The 19690-nt window shown below is 36.2% G+C and overlaps 1 protein-coding gene across 2 annotated transcripts in view; it reads right to left on the reverse strand.

Annotated features, from left to right (window-relative positions):
• The window catches only part of PLXDC2 (plexin domain containing 2), a 404494-nt gene that overhangs the window by 44474 nt on the left and 340330 nt on the right, over nucleotides 1-19690 (reverse strand). For both annotated transcript variants that reach the window (XM_054592949.1, XM_054592940.1), the window contains 2 exons: nucleotides 15984-16134; nucleotides 14488-14526 (listed from right to left, as the gene is read on the reverse strand). In XM_054592949.1, the coding sequence (XP_054448924.1) occupies nucleotides 14488-14526; nucleotides 15984-16134 (190 nt within the window). The remainder of the gene's footprint in view (nucleotides 1-14487; nucleotides 14527-15983; nucleotides 16135-19690) is intronic.

The raw sequence follows: 19690 nt of genomic DNA on the forward strand, positions 1-19690 counted from the left end.
ACAAGCTATACCTAGTTCAGAATATGTATCACTGCAACAATACATTCATAATTCACGTTAGGACATTTCCAAAGGAGGGATTTGGGTAAGTCCTGTGAAAATATATTAAAAGAGTGCACAAAACACAGCTAAGTGCATTACGTGTGGTGAGAACAATATCTGGCAGGAGCAGCTGGCCCTGGTTCTTTTTTGCAGCCTGTGCTACTACTACAGGGCAACTGTGAAATTTCATTCAGGAAACACATACAACATTCTGGGCTAAAAGAGCTTAGGGTATGGCAATCTTTTTAAACGATAATCCATGGCTTTTTAGCTTAGAAAAATGAAGCTAAATAAATTCTCATGAAATCCTATTTAAAGAAATGCTTGGTTCCATCAAAATGCGGGGTTTTGGAGAACGGCCACCGCCCAGTCTGCCTCTGGTCTCATTATGCAGTCGGTGCTTTCATGCATATGTCTGCCTGAGCACTGAAGTGCAGGGGGTTGACAGTATTTATAGCTACATAAGACCAAAATAAATCTCTGGAATAATCCATTATAGTTTTTCATTTCTTATATGTATGTACTACTTTTAAAAAATAATCTCCCTATGCCTCCAATATTTTCAGCAACCAAGCTCTTTGTAAGACCTAACTTTTAAACTTTCCTAGCATCAGCATTCTATATGAATTTGTCTTGTTTCTCCATTTAAAAATTATTTTTGGAAAAAAATGGTTTTTTTAAACAAAATAATCCACAGGAAAAAAATCTTAGTACCTAAGTCTCCAGCAAAGTATTAAACTAAAAGGTTTTGTGGAAATAATTCCTCTTTGAATTCCATGCCAAGCCCTAGCAGCGGTTAAAAAATTCAGGTTTTAAATTACAGAAAAATTTTAGAGTGTTTCCTAATGAGTATATTCACAGTGCTTATGGAATTCTAAAAATAAGGTTGAAAATATACTTTCAAGATCTAAGGGTACAGAACAGAGTGACCCTAACTTACGAAGTTACTTATGTTAAAACAGTCCTTTTATATACAAACTTTTGATTATCACAATGAATGTTTACTTTCTTATCAAATCAATCAGGTTTTTTGAACGTAGAGGAAGAATCTTCTCTGTACTGCTCCTATCAAAGGAAAGATAAATGTGTGTCCAAACTACTCAGCTAATACGGAACCTTAGTACCTCCTAGGTCAATATGAGGCTTTCTTGAAATTATTCATGGAAATGGGATTCATCCTCCACTGAAGTTTGAATGCATATTGGATGGAAATAAGGGCACCTCAGGGAATGGTTTATCCAGCTGAAAAGTCAAGGTCTATCTCTCATGCACCTGCTCTGGTATATGCACCCCTAGGAAACCAGGCCACCAAAGTCCTTACTGGGTTAACTCTCTATCCCCAGAGCCCAGCTGCCAGAGGTCAAGGTGTCAGTAGGCTATGCAAATAACATCAACCTTTTATTGATTATCCATAAGCAGCTTCTTTCGAAAACTGCTGAATATTAAACCAATTTCTCTGACACCTGAGTTTATGCTGAGAATTAATGAAAACCTTTGGGCTTCCTAAGAAAGCATGGATGAATTTAGTTGCCGGATACATCACTTTGGCTAGCGTGTGCCTCAGGGTTGAAACTTTAGCCCTTAATGTTCTTAACAACCATAAGAACCTTTTGTCATTTGCTGTGGTTTGATGTATACAATCCACTGGGGGGTAAATGGCAGGACCATATGTATGTGCCCTGTATTTCAAGGAGATAATCAGAAACTGGAAAAAAAAATGGGTAGAGCCTGGAATTTCATTTTAGTCTGTGTTACTAGACCTAATAAAATATATTACGGATAGAAAGAAAAATTGAAACTTCTGAGAACCAGTTTTGTAGGGTATTTATACTTCACAACTTAGCATCAATACTGGCAAAACGTGGCTCAGAGAATGGCCCTAATAGGGACAGAATGAGTTGGCCTGCTGGGGAAGAAAGATACTATAAAATTCTGCGTAACACAACTCTCTGCCTCTCGGGTCCTGGAATATCAGGTTTCTTGAAACATAAAGTCCCACACGTTGAATGTGGGATAGAATATGGTTAGGAGGTGAGCACTAGTCTCAGTCTAACCTCTTCCATCAAGTTGGTTTTGTGAAATGGCCACACTTACGGGTATGCAGCACTCCCATGAGCTTCACATTTGGAAGGGTTTTGCTCTCAAAGCATCGGGGGATGGGATTAGAGGAGCCATAAAACTCATTTGGACTCTTTGATTTGGCAATTGGTGCTGCTGTGTTTGCTGAGATCTTGGGTGGCTTTCACAGGGGGAGAAGGGCCAAATGGTGACACAACTGGCTGGAGCCTTGGAACAACCCTCTCTAAAGACAGGATGGCAATGGGGAGCAGTGCGCATGATCTGATGCCAGAGCGTTTGGTGGTAAAGCCCTCTTATGTCCTTTATGAACTACGTGATCCCAGACAAATGACTTAAATCCCTGTGCGTCTGAGACTTCTTGTGTAAAATGGGATTATAACAGTACTTTCTTCGTAGGGTGCTGCAAGGATTAAATGAGATAAACATGCAAAGCCCTTAGAAGGGTTTCCTGTATACAGTAACATCCCGATAATTGATAAATAATTTTATCATTATTAGGAACTGTGCAGGAAGGTTTTAAGAATAATGTAAAGCAAAACATGAATCAAATAATCAGAAGTGTTAAATTTTATGTCTACTAATTAGAGAGGGTGGTTTGCTAAGGACATGCCTTTTTCCTTTCTTTAGTGGAGAATTTCAAGAAGCTTGGAAAAGTTTACACATGAGAATTAAAAAATACCCTATATCTTGTTTATAAGAAGCACATCAAAATTTGTCTTTCCTCTTTTTCTTTCTTTCTTTTTTTTAACTGAGGTAAAATTTGCATCCCTGAAATGCACAGATTTTAAGTGAGTAATTCAACAAGCTTTTATAAGTGTATATACCAAAATAACCATTAGCCAAATCAAGATATAGAACATTTCCATGACCCCAGAAAGTTCCTTTTTCTTGTTTTTGGTCAGTCTTTTTCACTCTCTACTCCACCCCACCAAGGGCAACCACTGTGCTTATTTCTACTATTACAGATTAATTTTTCCTATATTGAATTTCATATATATTGAATCATACTAATATGAACTCTGTCATGCCTGACTTCTGTCTTAACGTATTTTAGAAAATGTATCTGTGTCATTGCATATATCAAGTTTTTTTTAAATGACAGTAAGTCCACTGTGTGAATATACTCAATTTGTTTATTATTTTATTGCTGAACATTTGGATTGTTTTCAGATATTGGTAATTATAAATACAGTTACTATGAATATTCTTGTACAATATTTTGTGGATATTTTTCTCTTGGATGAACACATAGAAGTGTAAGTTATGGCTGAAAAGGAAGATGTATGTTTAACTTTAAAACAAATTGCTAGTTTCTGTGCACCATTTCGTCAATCTTATTGTCATGTCTTTTTAGTTTTAGCCACTGTCATGGGTATGAAATGCCATCTCATTGAGGTTTTGGTTTGTTCCTTTTTTATTACTAATTTGCAGCAGTTCTTAATATTTTCTGGATATAAGTCCTTTGTATTTGTAATCTGTGTATAGTAAACATCTTTTTCCTGTATGTGACCTATCTTTTTATTTTCTTAACAGAGCTTTTGATGAACAAAGTTTTTGATATTGTTGTAGTAAATTATCAATTTTTGAATAGTCTTTTTAGGGGCTATTAAATTTATTAAACTTTTCAAAGAACCAACTTTTGACTGTGTTAATATTCTCTATCGTTTTGTCTATTTTCTATATCCTTTTTTGGTACTAATCTTGTTTCCTTCCTTGTATTTATTTTGGGGCTTACTTGCTCATTTTTTTAAACTTCTTAAATTGAAGGCTAGGATCCTTAATTTTAAATCTTTATTCTCATGTAAGAGTTAAAAACTATAAATTTCTTTCTTAGTACTTTTAGCAGCTTCCCAAAAATTTCTGTATGCTGTATCAATTATCAATCAGCTGCAATTTGCTAGTGTTATTTTGAAGTGGTTTCAATTTTCACAGTGTTAGGATTTTCCTAGATATAGTGCTACTGATACTTGTTTGATTCTTTTGTAGACAGAGAATAAAGTCTGTAAAACTTCAATATTTTGAAATTTAAGATATCTTTATGGTTCAGCATATGGTCTATCTTGGTGACCATTTAATATATATTTGAAAAGATATTATATTCTATAGTCGTTAGACACAGTGTTCTATAAAAATCAACCACAACAATGTGTTCAATAGTGTCACTTAAATCTACGTATTTCCTAATTTTTAATATTTTGGTCTAATTTTTAAATATTGTAATGTCTTCCTGATGAACTGATGATGTTATCATTTTAATACATTCCTCTTTACCTCTCATAATGCTCCTTGTCCTTAAATTCATGCAGTGTGATATTGATATAGCCACTGTGTGGTTAAGTTTTCATATATTTTTTTATTTTACCTTAAAGCATTTCATGTCATTATGTCTTTACAATCATCTCTTATACACAGTATATAACTGGGTCTTGCTTTATAAAAAGTCAATCTGATAATCTATGCTTTTCACTGGAGTGTTTATTCTTTTTACAGTTAATATTATTGATATAGCTTGTTGGGAAATGCCCCATCTGGTTTCAGGGACTGCAGCCTCGCTGACAGGAGAAAGGGCCCCAAGGCTGGAGCTAATCAAGGAGGCCGTGGGAAAACAGGCCACTGAGGAGACAAAACCTATCCCCCTGGCAGGGACATAGCCCCTGCCTCCCTCACATCACCCTGCTTGGCCCTGTGATGGTTGGTTGTTGATGACAGGGAAGTTCTCTTGCAAGGAGAGAGGACCTAAGACAGACATCGGCTGGTATGGGCAGCAGGAGAAGGACTTGGGGAACACAGAAAAAGGGCAAAAAGGCCCGCACCCCTCGGCTCAGCTTGGACATTGCCAGAGTCCTCATTCCATCTGAAATAAGTGTCCGATTTTCTTGGTAGCTCTGCCCCACCCGCCTGGCTCAGGCTTGAAGCAACACTAAAGGCAGGTACAGCCCTAAACTGGAGCTGGCATTTCCTGGGGACAGTCAGGCCTAGAAGTAAGTTTCTCTAAGCATGCTTTGTTCTTCCCTCAAAAGCTATGATAACTGGCTCATATTGAGAAGGAGATTTACATTATTCATAGACCCTGACCTGAGGCAGATCTCTTGTGTTCCTCCAGTTGTTATCTGTGATTTCTATTTGTTTTCTGTAAACATAGCCTTTTGACATTGATTGATGAGCTTTGCACCCAGATCCCTGTGCATCTGGTTCTCAGTAAAAGCCTGTGGACACGGGGGCTTGGGGCCTTCCCCACGAGAAGGAAGAGCCGTGTCCCTCGTCCTAGCAAACAGAGAAGTGTTTGTGACGACTCCTGTTTATTCCCCCATCCGTGACACCCCCAGGACGGGCTCTGCGGGATTCAGAGCCCCACTCCCTCCCCAGCTGGCTCCAGACAGTGACCCTCAGATCCAGGAGCGCCCCGCATGGCACTTCCTGCAACAATAGCTGGATTTGAATCTGCCATTTTGCTATTCATTTTCTTTGTGTCCATCCACTATGTGGATGATTTTTACTCTATCCTTGCTTCTTTAGGTTAAACAAATATTTCTTAGAATTCCATTTAAATTTAGCCCTACATTTTTGCTTTTTTCTTTAATCATTGCTGATCATGATGTTAACGTGTGTTTAAAATCACTTATGGTTGACATTTTATCCAACAAATTGTTAATTCATTATTATAACTGAAATAATATTTTGTCACATTCTCCATTCCCCCAAGGAAATGTTTTATGGGTTCTCTCAACTCCTACACACCATACTGTTATGAATTAGTGTTAACTAATTAGCCCCTGTCCCTCCTACCCAAGATATATTTTAAATCTTACATGGTATTATTTGAGGACTGCAAAATAAAATTAAGGCAAACATTAGTATGGAACAGCAAGTCATTGAAAATCTAGCTGTTGAATAAAGATTCAAGTACATTTATCATCTAAATGGTTAAACTAGTCTTCTTAAAGCTTTATGCCTTTTTAAAAACAGCATATATTTTTTCTCCATCAACATCTCTTTTTTCCCTTAAACTGGATCAGCATATTATATGAATAATAAGTACTGGCAATTCAAACACAGATGAAAAGGTTAGTGTTGACCTTGAGGATGTTCCCCAAGGTCAGTGGGCTTCAAGTACACTTTGGCATGCCCTTTAGACATTAACAGGAGGCTTCATTCTCCATTCCCCAAGGAAATGTTTTATGGGTTCTCTCAACTCCTACACACCATACTCAGCTCTCCTGCTCATTTTTACCATATTACTTTGTCTCCTATTATATTGAGAAAAAAAATAAGCTCACATAAAACTCCCTTCAGCTTCTGCCTCCCACCTCTCATCCACGCTGACTATCCAACAATGCATGTCCATATATCACTTCGCTGTCAGCCATCTTTTAACTCCTTTCTTCTATATATGTTCTTTTTTCCTCATAAGATGTAAATTATGCTCCTAAAATAAAACATCAACAACAGATTCACCAAGCTTCTTGAAAAAGTAACTTTTCTTTACTGACTTCAATTTCATTATTGCCCAGAGAATTCCCATATTCTCTCTGGCAATTGTGCTACTGTGGATTGTAGCATTGTTCTATCGAGGTCAACAAATGTTAACATATTACCTAATTTAATGGTCATTTTTCAGTTTTTTTTTCCTTTTCTTTTTTTTTACTTGATCTGTTTGAGGCATTGATATTTTTCACTACTTCTTCCTTGAGATTTTATTCTCAGTGTTACCCCAATAAATTCAATAAAAAGGGAGAAAAAAAAGAGAGAAATGTTTCTTGAATAAATCAAGTCAAGTCAATGTCAAAGCTAATCTAATTTTCTAGTGACATACATCTTATTTTAGTAACAAAGCAATTAGCCTTGATCATGAGATGTTTCACATTTAAAAATATATAATAATTACTTTGAATATGTTTTGAGGGATGTGCTTAAGAAATTTTGGGTAACAAAAAAACTGCTCCTGAGGCCCCTGGTATACCTCAGTTTCCACAAATTCATGGGATATGGAAGTTTCTTTTCTTTGGCAGGATATTCCCAAGCCCAGGTTCTGACAAGAAGAGGGCAGACAGAAAATTACACATGGCCCGAGGACAGAAAGGAAAGGAGGTATTGATGAGAAGAGGGATGTAGTAAAACATTTTGCTGATGGCAAATTAAAAGTGTATTTAGAGCTGCTCTTGGAAGCTGTGTATTTCCTGAGGGCCTCTGCTACGTCATTTTATCCTATGTTCTATCAGCAGCATAAACTCTATACATCAACATGAAGGGGAAAAAGCATATTCCAATGTGATTTTTCTTTATCTTGTCCTATGCTGGATAATGATACGTTAAACCATTACACTGAACAATAAAATTGCAATTTTCAAAAACTGATAAAAAAGAATGAGCAATTTCATATGTTTCAACAAAGTGCACAAAATTTAACTGTCTTTACAAAAATAAATATTGCAGCAGCTAAATTGTACTCATTTTCCATACTCTACTAAAATGAGTCACACGCTATAATAGACATAATGCTTTGGGGGCCCTTGCCTCTGCTGAGCAAGTTGCATTCTTTACATGTAGACAGAGGTAAATACTTGTTGCCGTCAATTCAAATTTTGTTCTAGGGAAGTCATGAGGTATAGGTGAGGACCAATGGGTGGACTCAGAGTAAGAGATGTCATTCTTATTTTAGAGACTCTGGCAGAAAGAAATCAAGAGTTCATTCAATTTTTGATACTCAGTGTGGTCTGTGACCCGGTAGTGTCTGCATTATCTGGGTGCATTAGAAATGCAGTGCAAAGGTGTGGGCTGCACCCTGGAACTGCTATAGCAGAAAGTACATGTAACAAGACTCCCTCTTCCCTCAGCTATCCCAATGCTCACAATATTTCTGAAGCATTGCATCAGATCATTTGCTCACAACTCAACTTTCCATGTGAAACACCCAGGGCTTTAAAAATATTGATGCCTGGATCCCAGCTCCAGGGTTCAGTGTAAAGGGTCTGGAGAACAGTCTGAGCAATGGGCTTTTCACAAACTAAAATAGTAAAATCAGATGAGAATGCCTAGATGATTCCAATGTATAGGAAAAGCCGAGAACCACTTCCCTGAAGAAAATTTTAGGAGAGAAATCCCTAATCCTTGGGGATATTCAAAATAACATTCTGATGTATAAGAAGTGTTCACTATTATGGCATACGCATACTCAGAATAGAGTTAAAGCTATCATGAAAAGTAGCCAAACAAAGCAGAAGATAAAACCAAATGCCAAGATCGTTTACAGTTTTAGAAATGGTAAGTGATAGATATTCAATAGCCTGTCAAAAGGAAGTAACAGTTTCCCTTTGCTTATAAGACACTGATCTGCGCAAAAGAAGTAGATTTAAAAAAACAGCAAAGGAAGGTATGGGAAAGAAATGAAAGATATGTTGCTTTGATGATTTATGTATTAAAGTCAAAAATAACTCGACTCAATGATGAATGAAACACTAGACACTTGATCTGCCACTACAGGCTAGGTAATAAAAATATAACCTTAGAACTGTTCCAAGTGAAAAAGTCAGGATAATGTTCGTACATTTTTTTTCTTTGGATAAAAAAGTATTACGATACGTTCAGAAATAAGAAACTAAACAGAACAGAAACAAAAATTAGACCACCCATTCCACAGTAGTTCATTCAAAGTGTATCTGTATTAACCATTTGAAGTCATTTTGCAGGTTTGTACCTCAGAATTAATTTAATCATGCTCTGCAAGCTGCTTAGTGTAGCTATTTCAGCATCCCTTTGATGGAGACACCACATGCTTTTCTAAAAAACCCTCACCAGAGGATATGTTTATTGATTTTATTATTTTCTGTTCATTGATTTTAGAGAGAAAGGAAGGGAGACATAGAGAGAAAAATTGGTGTGAGAGAAACATTGATTGGTCACCTCATGTATATGCCCCAACCGGGGACAGAGGAGCAAATCCATAACCAAGGTAGGTGCCCTGACAAGGAATAGAACCCACAACCTTTTGGTGCATGGGATGACAATCCACCAACTTAGCCACCCAGCCAATGCTGGAAATACCACATTGTGACTAAAGAATCCAGTCTTTCAGAATCCAGGTTTAGTAAAATTCCTAGAATTAAGAAGAAATGACAAATACAGTACCACCTGCATAATACAGCTGCCTGGAGTGCTGATATTATTTAAATATTATTAGCAATGAGGAATTTTCAGTCAAATATTTTTTTTTAACTTAACTTTATCAAAGGGAAGAAGCTTTAGAAGAACTAAAACAGAATGCAGTTTTTGGCACTTGGATAAATGTCAGCCAACAAATTTTAAATAATACAATCAAATCACCAGATTTTAGAGCTTTAAGTCATTTTAACACCTGCAGTATAGCAGAATGGCACAATTCAATTTGCTAAATTGAGTTGTATCTGATTGAAGATTTTACTTTTCAATTAAAAGACCTTGCTATTGATTTAGCTTTCGACCCTCTTCAGTCCTGGATATAATTTTGTGCACTTTGCTCCTTGAAGACATCTACATTTCTATTAAGGTGATGAGTGCCATTCAAGAGCAACCTAATCAAATGCCAAAAAAATGCATTTAATACTGTATCTGCTAAAATATATAGCTAGGTAATTCCTTAAAAATGAAACTCTTCTAATAAGGTTTTGCACAGATTTGAAAATCCAGAGATATGGTTTTCATTTTATTGACTCTTTAAAAAAATCACAGCTGACCTTCAATATGACATTAGTTTCAGGTGTACAGCATAGTGGTTAGACATTTATATAACAAGATGTGGTTTTAAATGCTTATAACTATTATATATTTAGTCTGTCTGGAAAAAATCCAGCCATTGTTAATGTAAGAAAGGTTTGTGAGACATCGATGTAACCTGGCAGCCAAGGAGAGTGGGCTGGAATGCACATGTGTGAACAATGATGACTTCACTGTAGGGGGGGGCAACAGACAACACTGAGTGAGCATGCATACCAGGTGGCTGTATGACTGCCAAAATGACTGCACAAGGAGAGTAACAAAGCTGCATCACATTTTGCAGTAGGCTTGAACATTCCTCCATGGAAACTACTCAGATGGTTCAGTAGGGCACAGTTATGGGCAACTGGTGACTGGCAGCTTCATCACAACAACACACCCACTCATGCATCACATCTCATGCAGTTTTTTGGCAAAACATCAAATCACCCAAGTGGCTCAGCCTGCCTACACCCCAGATATGGTGCCCTGAGACTTCTGGCTTTTCCCAAAACTACAATCATCTTTGAAAGGGAACAGATTTCAGACAGCGGTGAGATTCAGGAAAATACGGCAGGCAGCTGATGGTGATTGGGAGAACTGTGTGAGGTCCCAAGGTGCCTGCTTCGAAGGGGACTGAGGTGTCATTATCTTATGTAAGCTGTTTCTTGTATCTTGTATCTGCTTCAATAAATGTCTCTACTCTTCATAGTACATGGCTGGATACCTTCTGAACAGACCTGGTATATACTCAAAGAATATATTCTAGTAACCCTTAATGGTGACTTAAAATGGAATTTCTAGAGAAACCAAGTAGGCTGAAAGAATTTAAAAACTTTGAATATGAACTACAGAGTAGCCCTGTAGTTTGGAGACCACATGCCAGTGATACAGACACTACTCAACTACACAGGAGAATCAATGCATTGTGATTTTCACAGCAAGGATAGAATGGAAACTAATGCATAATTACATGTGAAAGGGAAATTTCATTTTCAGGCACTTAAAAGTATAATCAGTTGTCATCGAAAAGGAAAAAGAATATAATAAGTATCCATAAAACACTTATAAAAAATTATTGTAAGAGACCTGTACTGCAAGGGAGCAGCAATATTGTGAGGTTGTTAAGGACTAGAAACCTGCACCAAGGTTACACAGATTCACATCCCAGCTCTGCCACATACTAGCCAGGTAACCCACTCTTTCTATACCTTCATTTCCTCAGTTATAAAATGAAAATAAAAATAGGACAAACTCACAGGGATATTATGTGAATTAAGTAAAGTAATACAGGTAAAGCATTTAGAATGGTGCCTGGAACCTTGTAAACACTCAAGAAATACTTTTATCCCTCTTCTTTTCCCTCCTCTATTTCCTCCTTCCTCTCTTTCTCTTGTTTTTCACATAAATAAGTTGTACTATTTGATTAGACATATGTATTGCTGTAAACTTAAAATTATAAATATGCAACTTACAATATTTCAGTTGGAGACAATGTTATACTTAGATCAGCCCTTCTGAGTTTTTGTATTCAGCCACTGACAACGGTCAGTTAATTCCATATCCCACTAAGAGGCCTGTACTCCTTAGATATCGCTCCTTTGTTTACAGTTTTGCATGTTCTTTTCTCCAAATTATCTATAGAGCTTAGAATTTCCATTCAACTCTGAAGGCTAATAAAACTTTTCAAACAAACAACTAGTCTGAAACTTCCAGACGCTCTACCTACACCTAATCTAAAGGTAGTAGGAAACCAGTGCACACCTGGAGACTCATCAGGAGGAGTGATGGCTACTGGCTGACTGTAGCTCAGGCTGGGTCCTGTCAATGAGAAACCCTGTTGTGGGCTTTTGGTGTCTAGCTGCTCAGAAGTATTTTAAGCTTTGATATCAAAGATGAAGGAAGATCTCTGTGAAGGTGAATGTATAATCGTGTCAGCTGTGGATTCCACCAAGAAAATCAACTACTTTAGCCACCTGAAAGTCTCAGAAAGACTCAGAGCCAAGGTAACTCAGTATCAAAGGGATGATGTGTAAGGACAGTCATTGGTTTCTAGCTGCATATTGATTACTTTGAAAAATGTCCCTTTTCCAGAAAAGTACAGACCTCTGAATTAAAATGCTTTAAGAACAGCCAATTAAATCAGAAAATTAAGTCAAAAAATAAAATGTGCTAAACTCCATTGTAACAGTACATAGCAATTTATAAAGATTTATTAGCTTGCATTTAAAAATTCTCGATAAATGTGAGAAAATATTTAAATTAGACATCCTTTTTATTATTAGCTCAATTTTGCAAAATGTTAGGCTAGAGGGTGTTTAACTAATGAAGTTAGATTTAGATTGGCAACTCTTCCAGCATCTCCATATTCCATAAAATAAAAAGCAATGATAGCATGCTATCCTGATGAAGGTGCTATAAAGCATAATGTGTGGTTTTCCTTAAATACTCTTTTGAACAAACATTTATCTTAATACTGATCAGGTTGGTCTGCTCTAACTGTACTTTTAGGAAAAGTACTTTATAAACAGCCTTAGAGATGAAGAGATTTCCAGTGTATTCATGTATTTGAACTCTTATTGTGGTATTTTAAAATTCTGATGGATGCCTATTGCATATAAATGATCTAAATATCATGTGAAAATCCAACAGTCAGTTTTTCTTGTATAACAAAAAAGAAAAAAGTCCTCCACTTAAATCATATTATTTATTTAACTTGATTTCTCAGCACCATAATGTAGTTCCAATGTACTGAATTAAGATCTCCAGCTTTATTATTCCTCGCTGCATTAAAAACTAAGGATTGTCCTTAGAATAACTGGCAATATTCTAAAAACCTATTTTCCAATGTTTACTCTATAAAACACTGTCTATGAAATGCTACTTATAAAGAGATTGTATATCCAAATGAGAAATGCTAGCTACTTCATCTTTATTGCCATCTCTTAGTTTCTTAGAATACATGCTATCTGAAACCAAGTGATTTCTCTCAACTTTGTTCCCTGCCTTAGCTCCAAGGCTATAACAATGCCTTACTATTAGAGGCGTTCAGCAGGAAGACAGGAATGAATAAGCACATGAACATTAAAAGCTCTGAACAGTTCTCTACTCAATAAACTCCTTTCATTTTTTTCTTACCCACACTATCTCACACCTATTTAATCACAGGTATCTTTTGCTTATTCTGGTAGCACTATAGAATATTTTATTAAAAACAAAAGAAAAGAGAGTACAGAGAATAATATAACAAGCATGCATGTGACCAGTACATATCTTAAGAATTAAGTGTTACAAATACAACAGAAGCTTCTTGGGAACCCTCTTCCACATATTCATCTCATAGTACACCTCTTCCTCAAATGAGGTCACCCCAACATTAGGACTCATACTCTCATGAGACTTACTAATATCCCGCTTTGAGAAATTCTGAGCTGGGGGAATGGTAAAGTCCCTTTAAACACTAAGATTTAAATTTATTTCAAGAGAGTATTTTGCAAATGGTCATCTGTAAAGCTATCCATTTACTGCATTAATACAATAATAAGTAAGAAATAAATAACACTATGATACAGGAGAAAGACAATGAACAACTGATGTAATGATGAATATAAAGAGGCTAAGCAGCTTCTCTTACAAATAAACTCATATAAAATCTAAAGATAGATAGATGTATATGTGCTAGGTAACTGCGTAAACATACAGTGACCTAAGTAAACTTAAAAATATGTTACTTAACCTAATCTGAGTAATTTAGAAACTATTCTGTACAATTGCAGAGAAAATTATCCTAACAGTTTTGACATACACCTGAGGCTGCAGAAGTAAAGCTGTGGCCCATCAATGCCACAGCATGCCCACATTTACATGAGGGATGCTGCAAAGAAGAGGAAGAGACCCTCTTTCTGAGTTCACTAAACAGTTCCTAATAAAAAACAAGTCTCTAACAAGATCCAGGATACTATGCTAGAGAAGCACCATGACCTAATATAGTTTAATAGGAAAAGAACTATTTTTAAAATTTTACTCAATATTTTTCACACCCTGTTTTGGTTAAACCTTTCTTCCTCAAATTTTCAAGTATCATTATAGATTCAGTATTCCTAAATTGTCTTAGAAGTGCTTTAAACATGCTCCAACTAAATGTTTTGCATATTGCTCTACTTCTTAATTTTATTTATAAAGGATATTAAATAGCCAAGTTAGTGAAAGGAAAAAAAAACAGTTGAACCCAGTACCTGCTCTGTGTAGAAAACCACATATACAATTAAATGAAGAACTAGAGCAACACAGAATATGATATTTTTGGGGTACATTAGCCATAATCCTCTCAATCTTAATCTTAGCCATTAACCCAATACTCCATACATCAAAACAAAGGATCACAGCATATAAAAATTTCATCGGAATTGGAGTCATGTAGTTTTTATAGGTAAATACATGGATTAGAAATTTCCTCCACTCTTGAAATCATTTCACTTTTCAAACGAACACACTGAATTCCTCTCCTGCTAAATACCAACAGAAAGTGAAATGTAACCTCACTCTTTGCCTAGAAGCCCAAGTCCATTCTCACATTTCAGCGAGTGAAATGGGTTCGTATCTAAAAATATTTATAAAAGAAGAAATTTCAGTTCCTACCTCCATTATCTTTTAGATGTAGTGCTATCTTGGTATCATCTGAAAGAAAAATTCAAAGTTATTACAAGAGAAAAAAATTTAAAAGTACATAAATCTCATGAGCAGTAATTATGTATTTATGCCTTAATAATAACATGAATCAGTTTTAATAGCTTGGTGAGTTAATTTCAAGTTCAATGAGAGCAAATCCTAGCTTACATGATGTAGTTCTAAAATTTCTTCATGGGATTGTAAGAACTAAGACTTTAGTAAAGTGTTACGTGAGTCTTAAGATCTGTGATAAAAGGACACTGTTATAATTGCAACTTAAAATGCATTTATTTTTAATTTTCTAAAATGAGTTACGTAACTAGACTCTACAGTATGACCTTTATTCATTTTAAAAATTAAGGTCAGGAAATTAATTGGAATACTAAAGATTTGTCAATATTTTCAAATTTAAATTCAAAGTAAATGCTTATTCATTGCTAATGAACATATCCAACATCACATGAAAAAAAATCTTTAATGGACAAAATGTAGGTAGGACATAAATTTTTTTTTAATATCAGTGGTTTGTTTCATTCTAAAGGGTAGGATTCAAATTGTTGGAATATTTCACAGGGTAGGATTCAAACTGCAAAAATATTTTCACAGGCTATATAACAACCCCAATTATATGGATTAACATACAATATTGGTTTTAAATATTTAAATAAAATGTATTTAGCAGCTATTCTCCACCTCACTTTATCGCTTGATTTCAGGTAAGTTTTAATATCCAAGTAAATTCAATTAAAATAAAAGGTTCCAAGTTTAATTTCTTATTCAAATGAAAGCAAGATTTATGACAGTGAAGAAGTGAGCCCATTTTCCACCCTCTCCAAACTTACTCATGGCCAACTAGTCTCACATCTTTCCTTAGTGGTGCCATTCTGAATAGATGGTTAACAAACTTTGGCTAACATACCTCTTCCCGCAATGAGCTGTATCCATGCATTAAGGTTTTCCGGTATGTTTTCCTTTCCTGGCAGAGGAAATGTTTCTAAGGACAATTTCTGTGACTTATACAGTGCCCTTCTGTAAGTTATGGACCAACATATTTTATTGATTGTATTCAGGAAAATATTAGAGGTGCATATAAGTAGAATTATCTATTGTTCAGAATCTAACATCAATGGTCATTTTAAATGAATTTTGCCTTTCTATCCTGTGACTTAAGTTAAATTCACTCATTGTAAAGTTTAACAATATGAAAGGAAGTCTGTATTTCTTTTCTAGGGAGAGCAAGTAGCCGCTACTGAAAGGCACAGTACATTCAGAGAATCCCAGCACGTATGTCTCTATTCCATAATAATTTTGTCTTTTCCTGTTCAGAAATCCAGTTTCCTTTTAAAAAACAAACACACAAACAAAAACATTTTCTTCTACAGAGCTACTCCAGACCATGTCAACACCGTGAGTTTTCCTCCTTAAGGAAAAAAACCCCAAAAAACAAAACACTATCTCCAGAGCACCTTCAGTGGGCAGGCTGGTGGGCAGCTGGGAGGTGGCAGCTCTCCGGGTGGTCGTCAGGACCCTGAATTGTGTGGTAGTCACTCGCATGGTTGTTGTGGACTGAGAAGAACTTTCCACTGGCTCTGTATTCTCACACATCTTCTCTTTTGACTAATAAGAGAAACAAATGGGAAAACAATTTAAGAGTGATCATATATATATTTTTAAAAATTACATCAAAGAAGTTGGTCTGTGAAGCACAAAAGACTCTCAAAATAACATGAGGGCTAAATTTTTGTACAGGATTATATTCAGAGATTTTGTTAATTTACAAAGTATGTAAAATAGATGGGAGAAAAAAATTGGATGGAACAAAGCATTTCCATCTTTAAATATTTGGATTTCATCATTTTCTGCTGATAACCTTTCTGTTTAACATAATATTACTGTTTACCTTGCCCTAGATTTTATATCAATATATTTGCAAAAGATATGATGTCAAAAGGGAAAGGCTCATATATGAAGAAAAATATGTAGATAATACATGCTTAAGGTTTCAAACATGTTTAGGCAAATGAAGAATGAATTCCCTTCGTATCAAACTGATAATTATAAATTCTAAAAATTTGATAACTGATCCAGACTATTTATTAAGAATAATCCCCCCACAGATTAAACAGGTATTTAAAATTTTATTTTTCTTTATGAAATATTGAAACCCCCCAAGCAAAGGATTGAGTAATAGCCATGTAGTCAGTTAGTCTATCTTTCCCCTAGCAGAGCAATATGAGGACACGAGGGAAAGGGGTGTATCGTATTTTTCACTTACAGCCTACAAAAGTAAATCCTATGACCTTCACCAGTAACAGCCTTCAGCATTCAAACTTCTATGGTTTAGAAGTTGGTGCTTCTCCCCACCTCTTTGTGCTTCAAAGAGCTCCAAGCCTCTGATGGGCCTTGAATGGATGGTAACTGTTCAGCACATGGAAGGTACTCATCCTACATTTGAACTTATTATTAAATAAATACTTAAACTTCTCTTGTCCTTAGCGAAGTACAATGTACTTTATTGCTGCTTTGGAAGAGTGGCTGAGATGGCTTTCTTTGTACTAATTGGATGAGACCCAGGTTCATTCTCTATTTGAACATCCCAGGGGCCCATTCAAGTCCCCCAGCTTTAGTTCCTTCATCTTCTCAGCCCCAAAGATCTCATGATCTCCCTCTTGACTCCACTTGAGTTATCACCTCCACACCCTGAACCTTACCTGTAGTTGGGGATACTTTATTTCTGAAAGAGTGACTCCAGTTAATCTATTTTCGGCCTATCCATGTCCCTGTTCACTCAAATTCTTCTTATCCTGGGACTACACAGAAAGCCCAAGCACAATAATTTCCTTCCTTGAAGTCTTCTTTCTTCCCATAATATCAACTTCTCTCTTCAATAATATCATGCATCTTTACCCTATTCTTCTTTCCAAATCACCTTTTCAGCAAATCACCAATACCAAATATAGTAAAAGGAAATCTGCCTTTTCCCTGCCTTCCTCCCAAACCAGGCACAGCTGGAGAGCGTTCATGCAGCCCCCTCGGGAGCTCTGCACGCTTACCCTTGCACCGCCCCAGGGCCTTCACGGGGCTCCACAATACTGGCCCACTTTGCTAACCTTCTCACGCATTACCCTGAGTATTAATTCAAACACCTGCACTCTACTTAAAAACTCCAATCCCATGGCACCTCTTCCAATTTTACCCGATGGGCTCACCTTTCATTTCATAAATAAAAGAGCCATCAGCAAGAATTCTTTAATTTTCTTCACATATCAGCATTTTTTGTATTTTGAAAGAAGGAATCTATCCTTCTTTCTGTCTGTTATGGTAGATGGAGTACTGTATTTACAGGTATTCTCCCAATCTCCACACTGGCCCAGCACAGCCCAACTTCTCAGGTACTTGGATGCAGAAATGAAGAAATATGAGGAAACCAGGGTTGTCAGGACCATGAAATAATGAGAACTTGAAGGAGGAGTTCCAGTTCTGTGCTGGTAATGTAATTGGAAGTGATTTGGTGTTAACTTTCAAAGTTGAACATTTAGCTAATGCCCATTCAGTAACTCCAAGTTAAGGAATATTAGGGAAACTTTTGTGCATTTGATTCAGGTTAAAATCATAAAATCTTTTTGTCCTGCATTTCCCTTAACCCCTCTTCATTCTTTTTGAGTCTTTGTTCCTTTTCTTGCTCTTTCTGGGAGCTTTTTTCTACCTTGTCCTCCAGCTTGTTGATTCAATCCTCTGTTTCACCTCGCTTGCTTTTGATTCCTTCTACTGTGTTCTTCAACTCAGAAATTGTATTCTCCATATACTACCCAAAGCAATTTATAGATTCAATACAATCCCTGTTAAAATATCAATGACATATTTCACAGATATACAACAAACATTTCAAAAATTTATATGGAACCATAAATGACTGCAAATAGTTGCAGCAATTTTGAAGAAGAAAAAAGTAGGAGGGATCACAATACCTGATATTAAACTATATTACAAGGCCACTGTAATCAAAACAGTCTGGCACTGGCATAAGAACAGACACATAAATCAACGGAACAGAATAAAGAGCTCAGAAATAAACCCATGTCTCTATGGTCAATTAATATTTGACAAAGGGAGCAGAAGCATAAAAATAGCCTCTTCAACAAATGGTCTTGAGAAATCTGGACAGTGACATGCAAAAAAATGAAACTCGACCACCAACTTACACAGTACACAAAATAAACTCAAGTTGATAAAAGACTAAAATATAAGTCATGACACCATAAAAGTCCTAGAGGAGAACATAGGCAGGAAAATCTCTGATATACCACACAACAATATTTTCATTGGTATGTCCCCTAGAGCAAGAGACATAAAGGAAAAGAATAAACAAATGGGACTTCATGAAAATAAGAAGCTTTTGCACGTCTAAAGAAAACATTAGCAAATGAAAAGTGTACCAACTAAATTGGAAAATATATTTGCAAGTGATACCTAAGACAAAGATTTGATCTCCAAAAAATATAAAGAACTCACACAATTCCACTCCAGGAACACAAGCAATCCAATTAAAAAATGGGCAGAGGACCTGAAGAGACACTTCTCCAAGGAGGACATATGGAGGGCTCAGAGACACATGTAAGGATGCTCATCATCGCTAGCCATCAGAGAGATGCAAATTAAAACCACAATGAGATACCACTTCACACCAGTCAGAATGGCTGTCATAAAGAAATCAACAAACAACAAGTGCTAGCAAGATTGGAGAAAAGGGAACCCTAGTACACTGTTGCTGGGAATGCAGACTGGTGCAGTCAGTGTGGAAAACAACTTGGAATTTCCTTAAAAAACTGAAAATGGAACTGCCTTTTGACCCAGCGATTCCACCACTGGGATTATACCCTAAGAATCCAAATATACCAATTCAAAAGAACCTACGCACCCCAATGTTTGTAGCAGCACAATATACAATAGCCAAGTGCTGGAAGCAACCTAAGTGCCCATCAGTAAACGAATGGATCAAAAAACTATGGTACGTATATACAATGGAATACTGTGCAGCAGAAAGAAAGAAATAACTCCTATCCTTTGCGACAGCATGGATGGAACTGGAGAGCATAATAAGTGAAATAAGCCCAGGGGTGAAAGACGGATACCCTATGATCTCACCTATAAGTGGAACCTAATCAGCAAAACA

Source organism: Pteronotus mesoamericanus, unplaced genomic scaffold (assembly GCF_021234165.1).
Source record: "Pteronotus mesoamericanus isolate MK-2021 breed Mesoamerican mustached bat unplaced genomic scaffold, CSHL_Meso_final contig_130, whole genome shotgun sequence".
In the NCBI taxonomy this organism is placed as follows: Eukaryota; Metazoa; Chordata; class Mammalia; order Chiroptera; family Mormoopidae; genus Pteronotus; species Pteronotus mesoamericanus.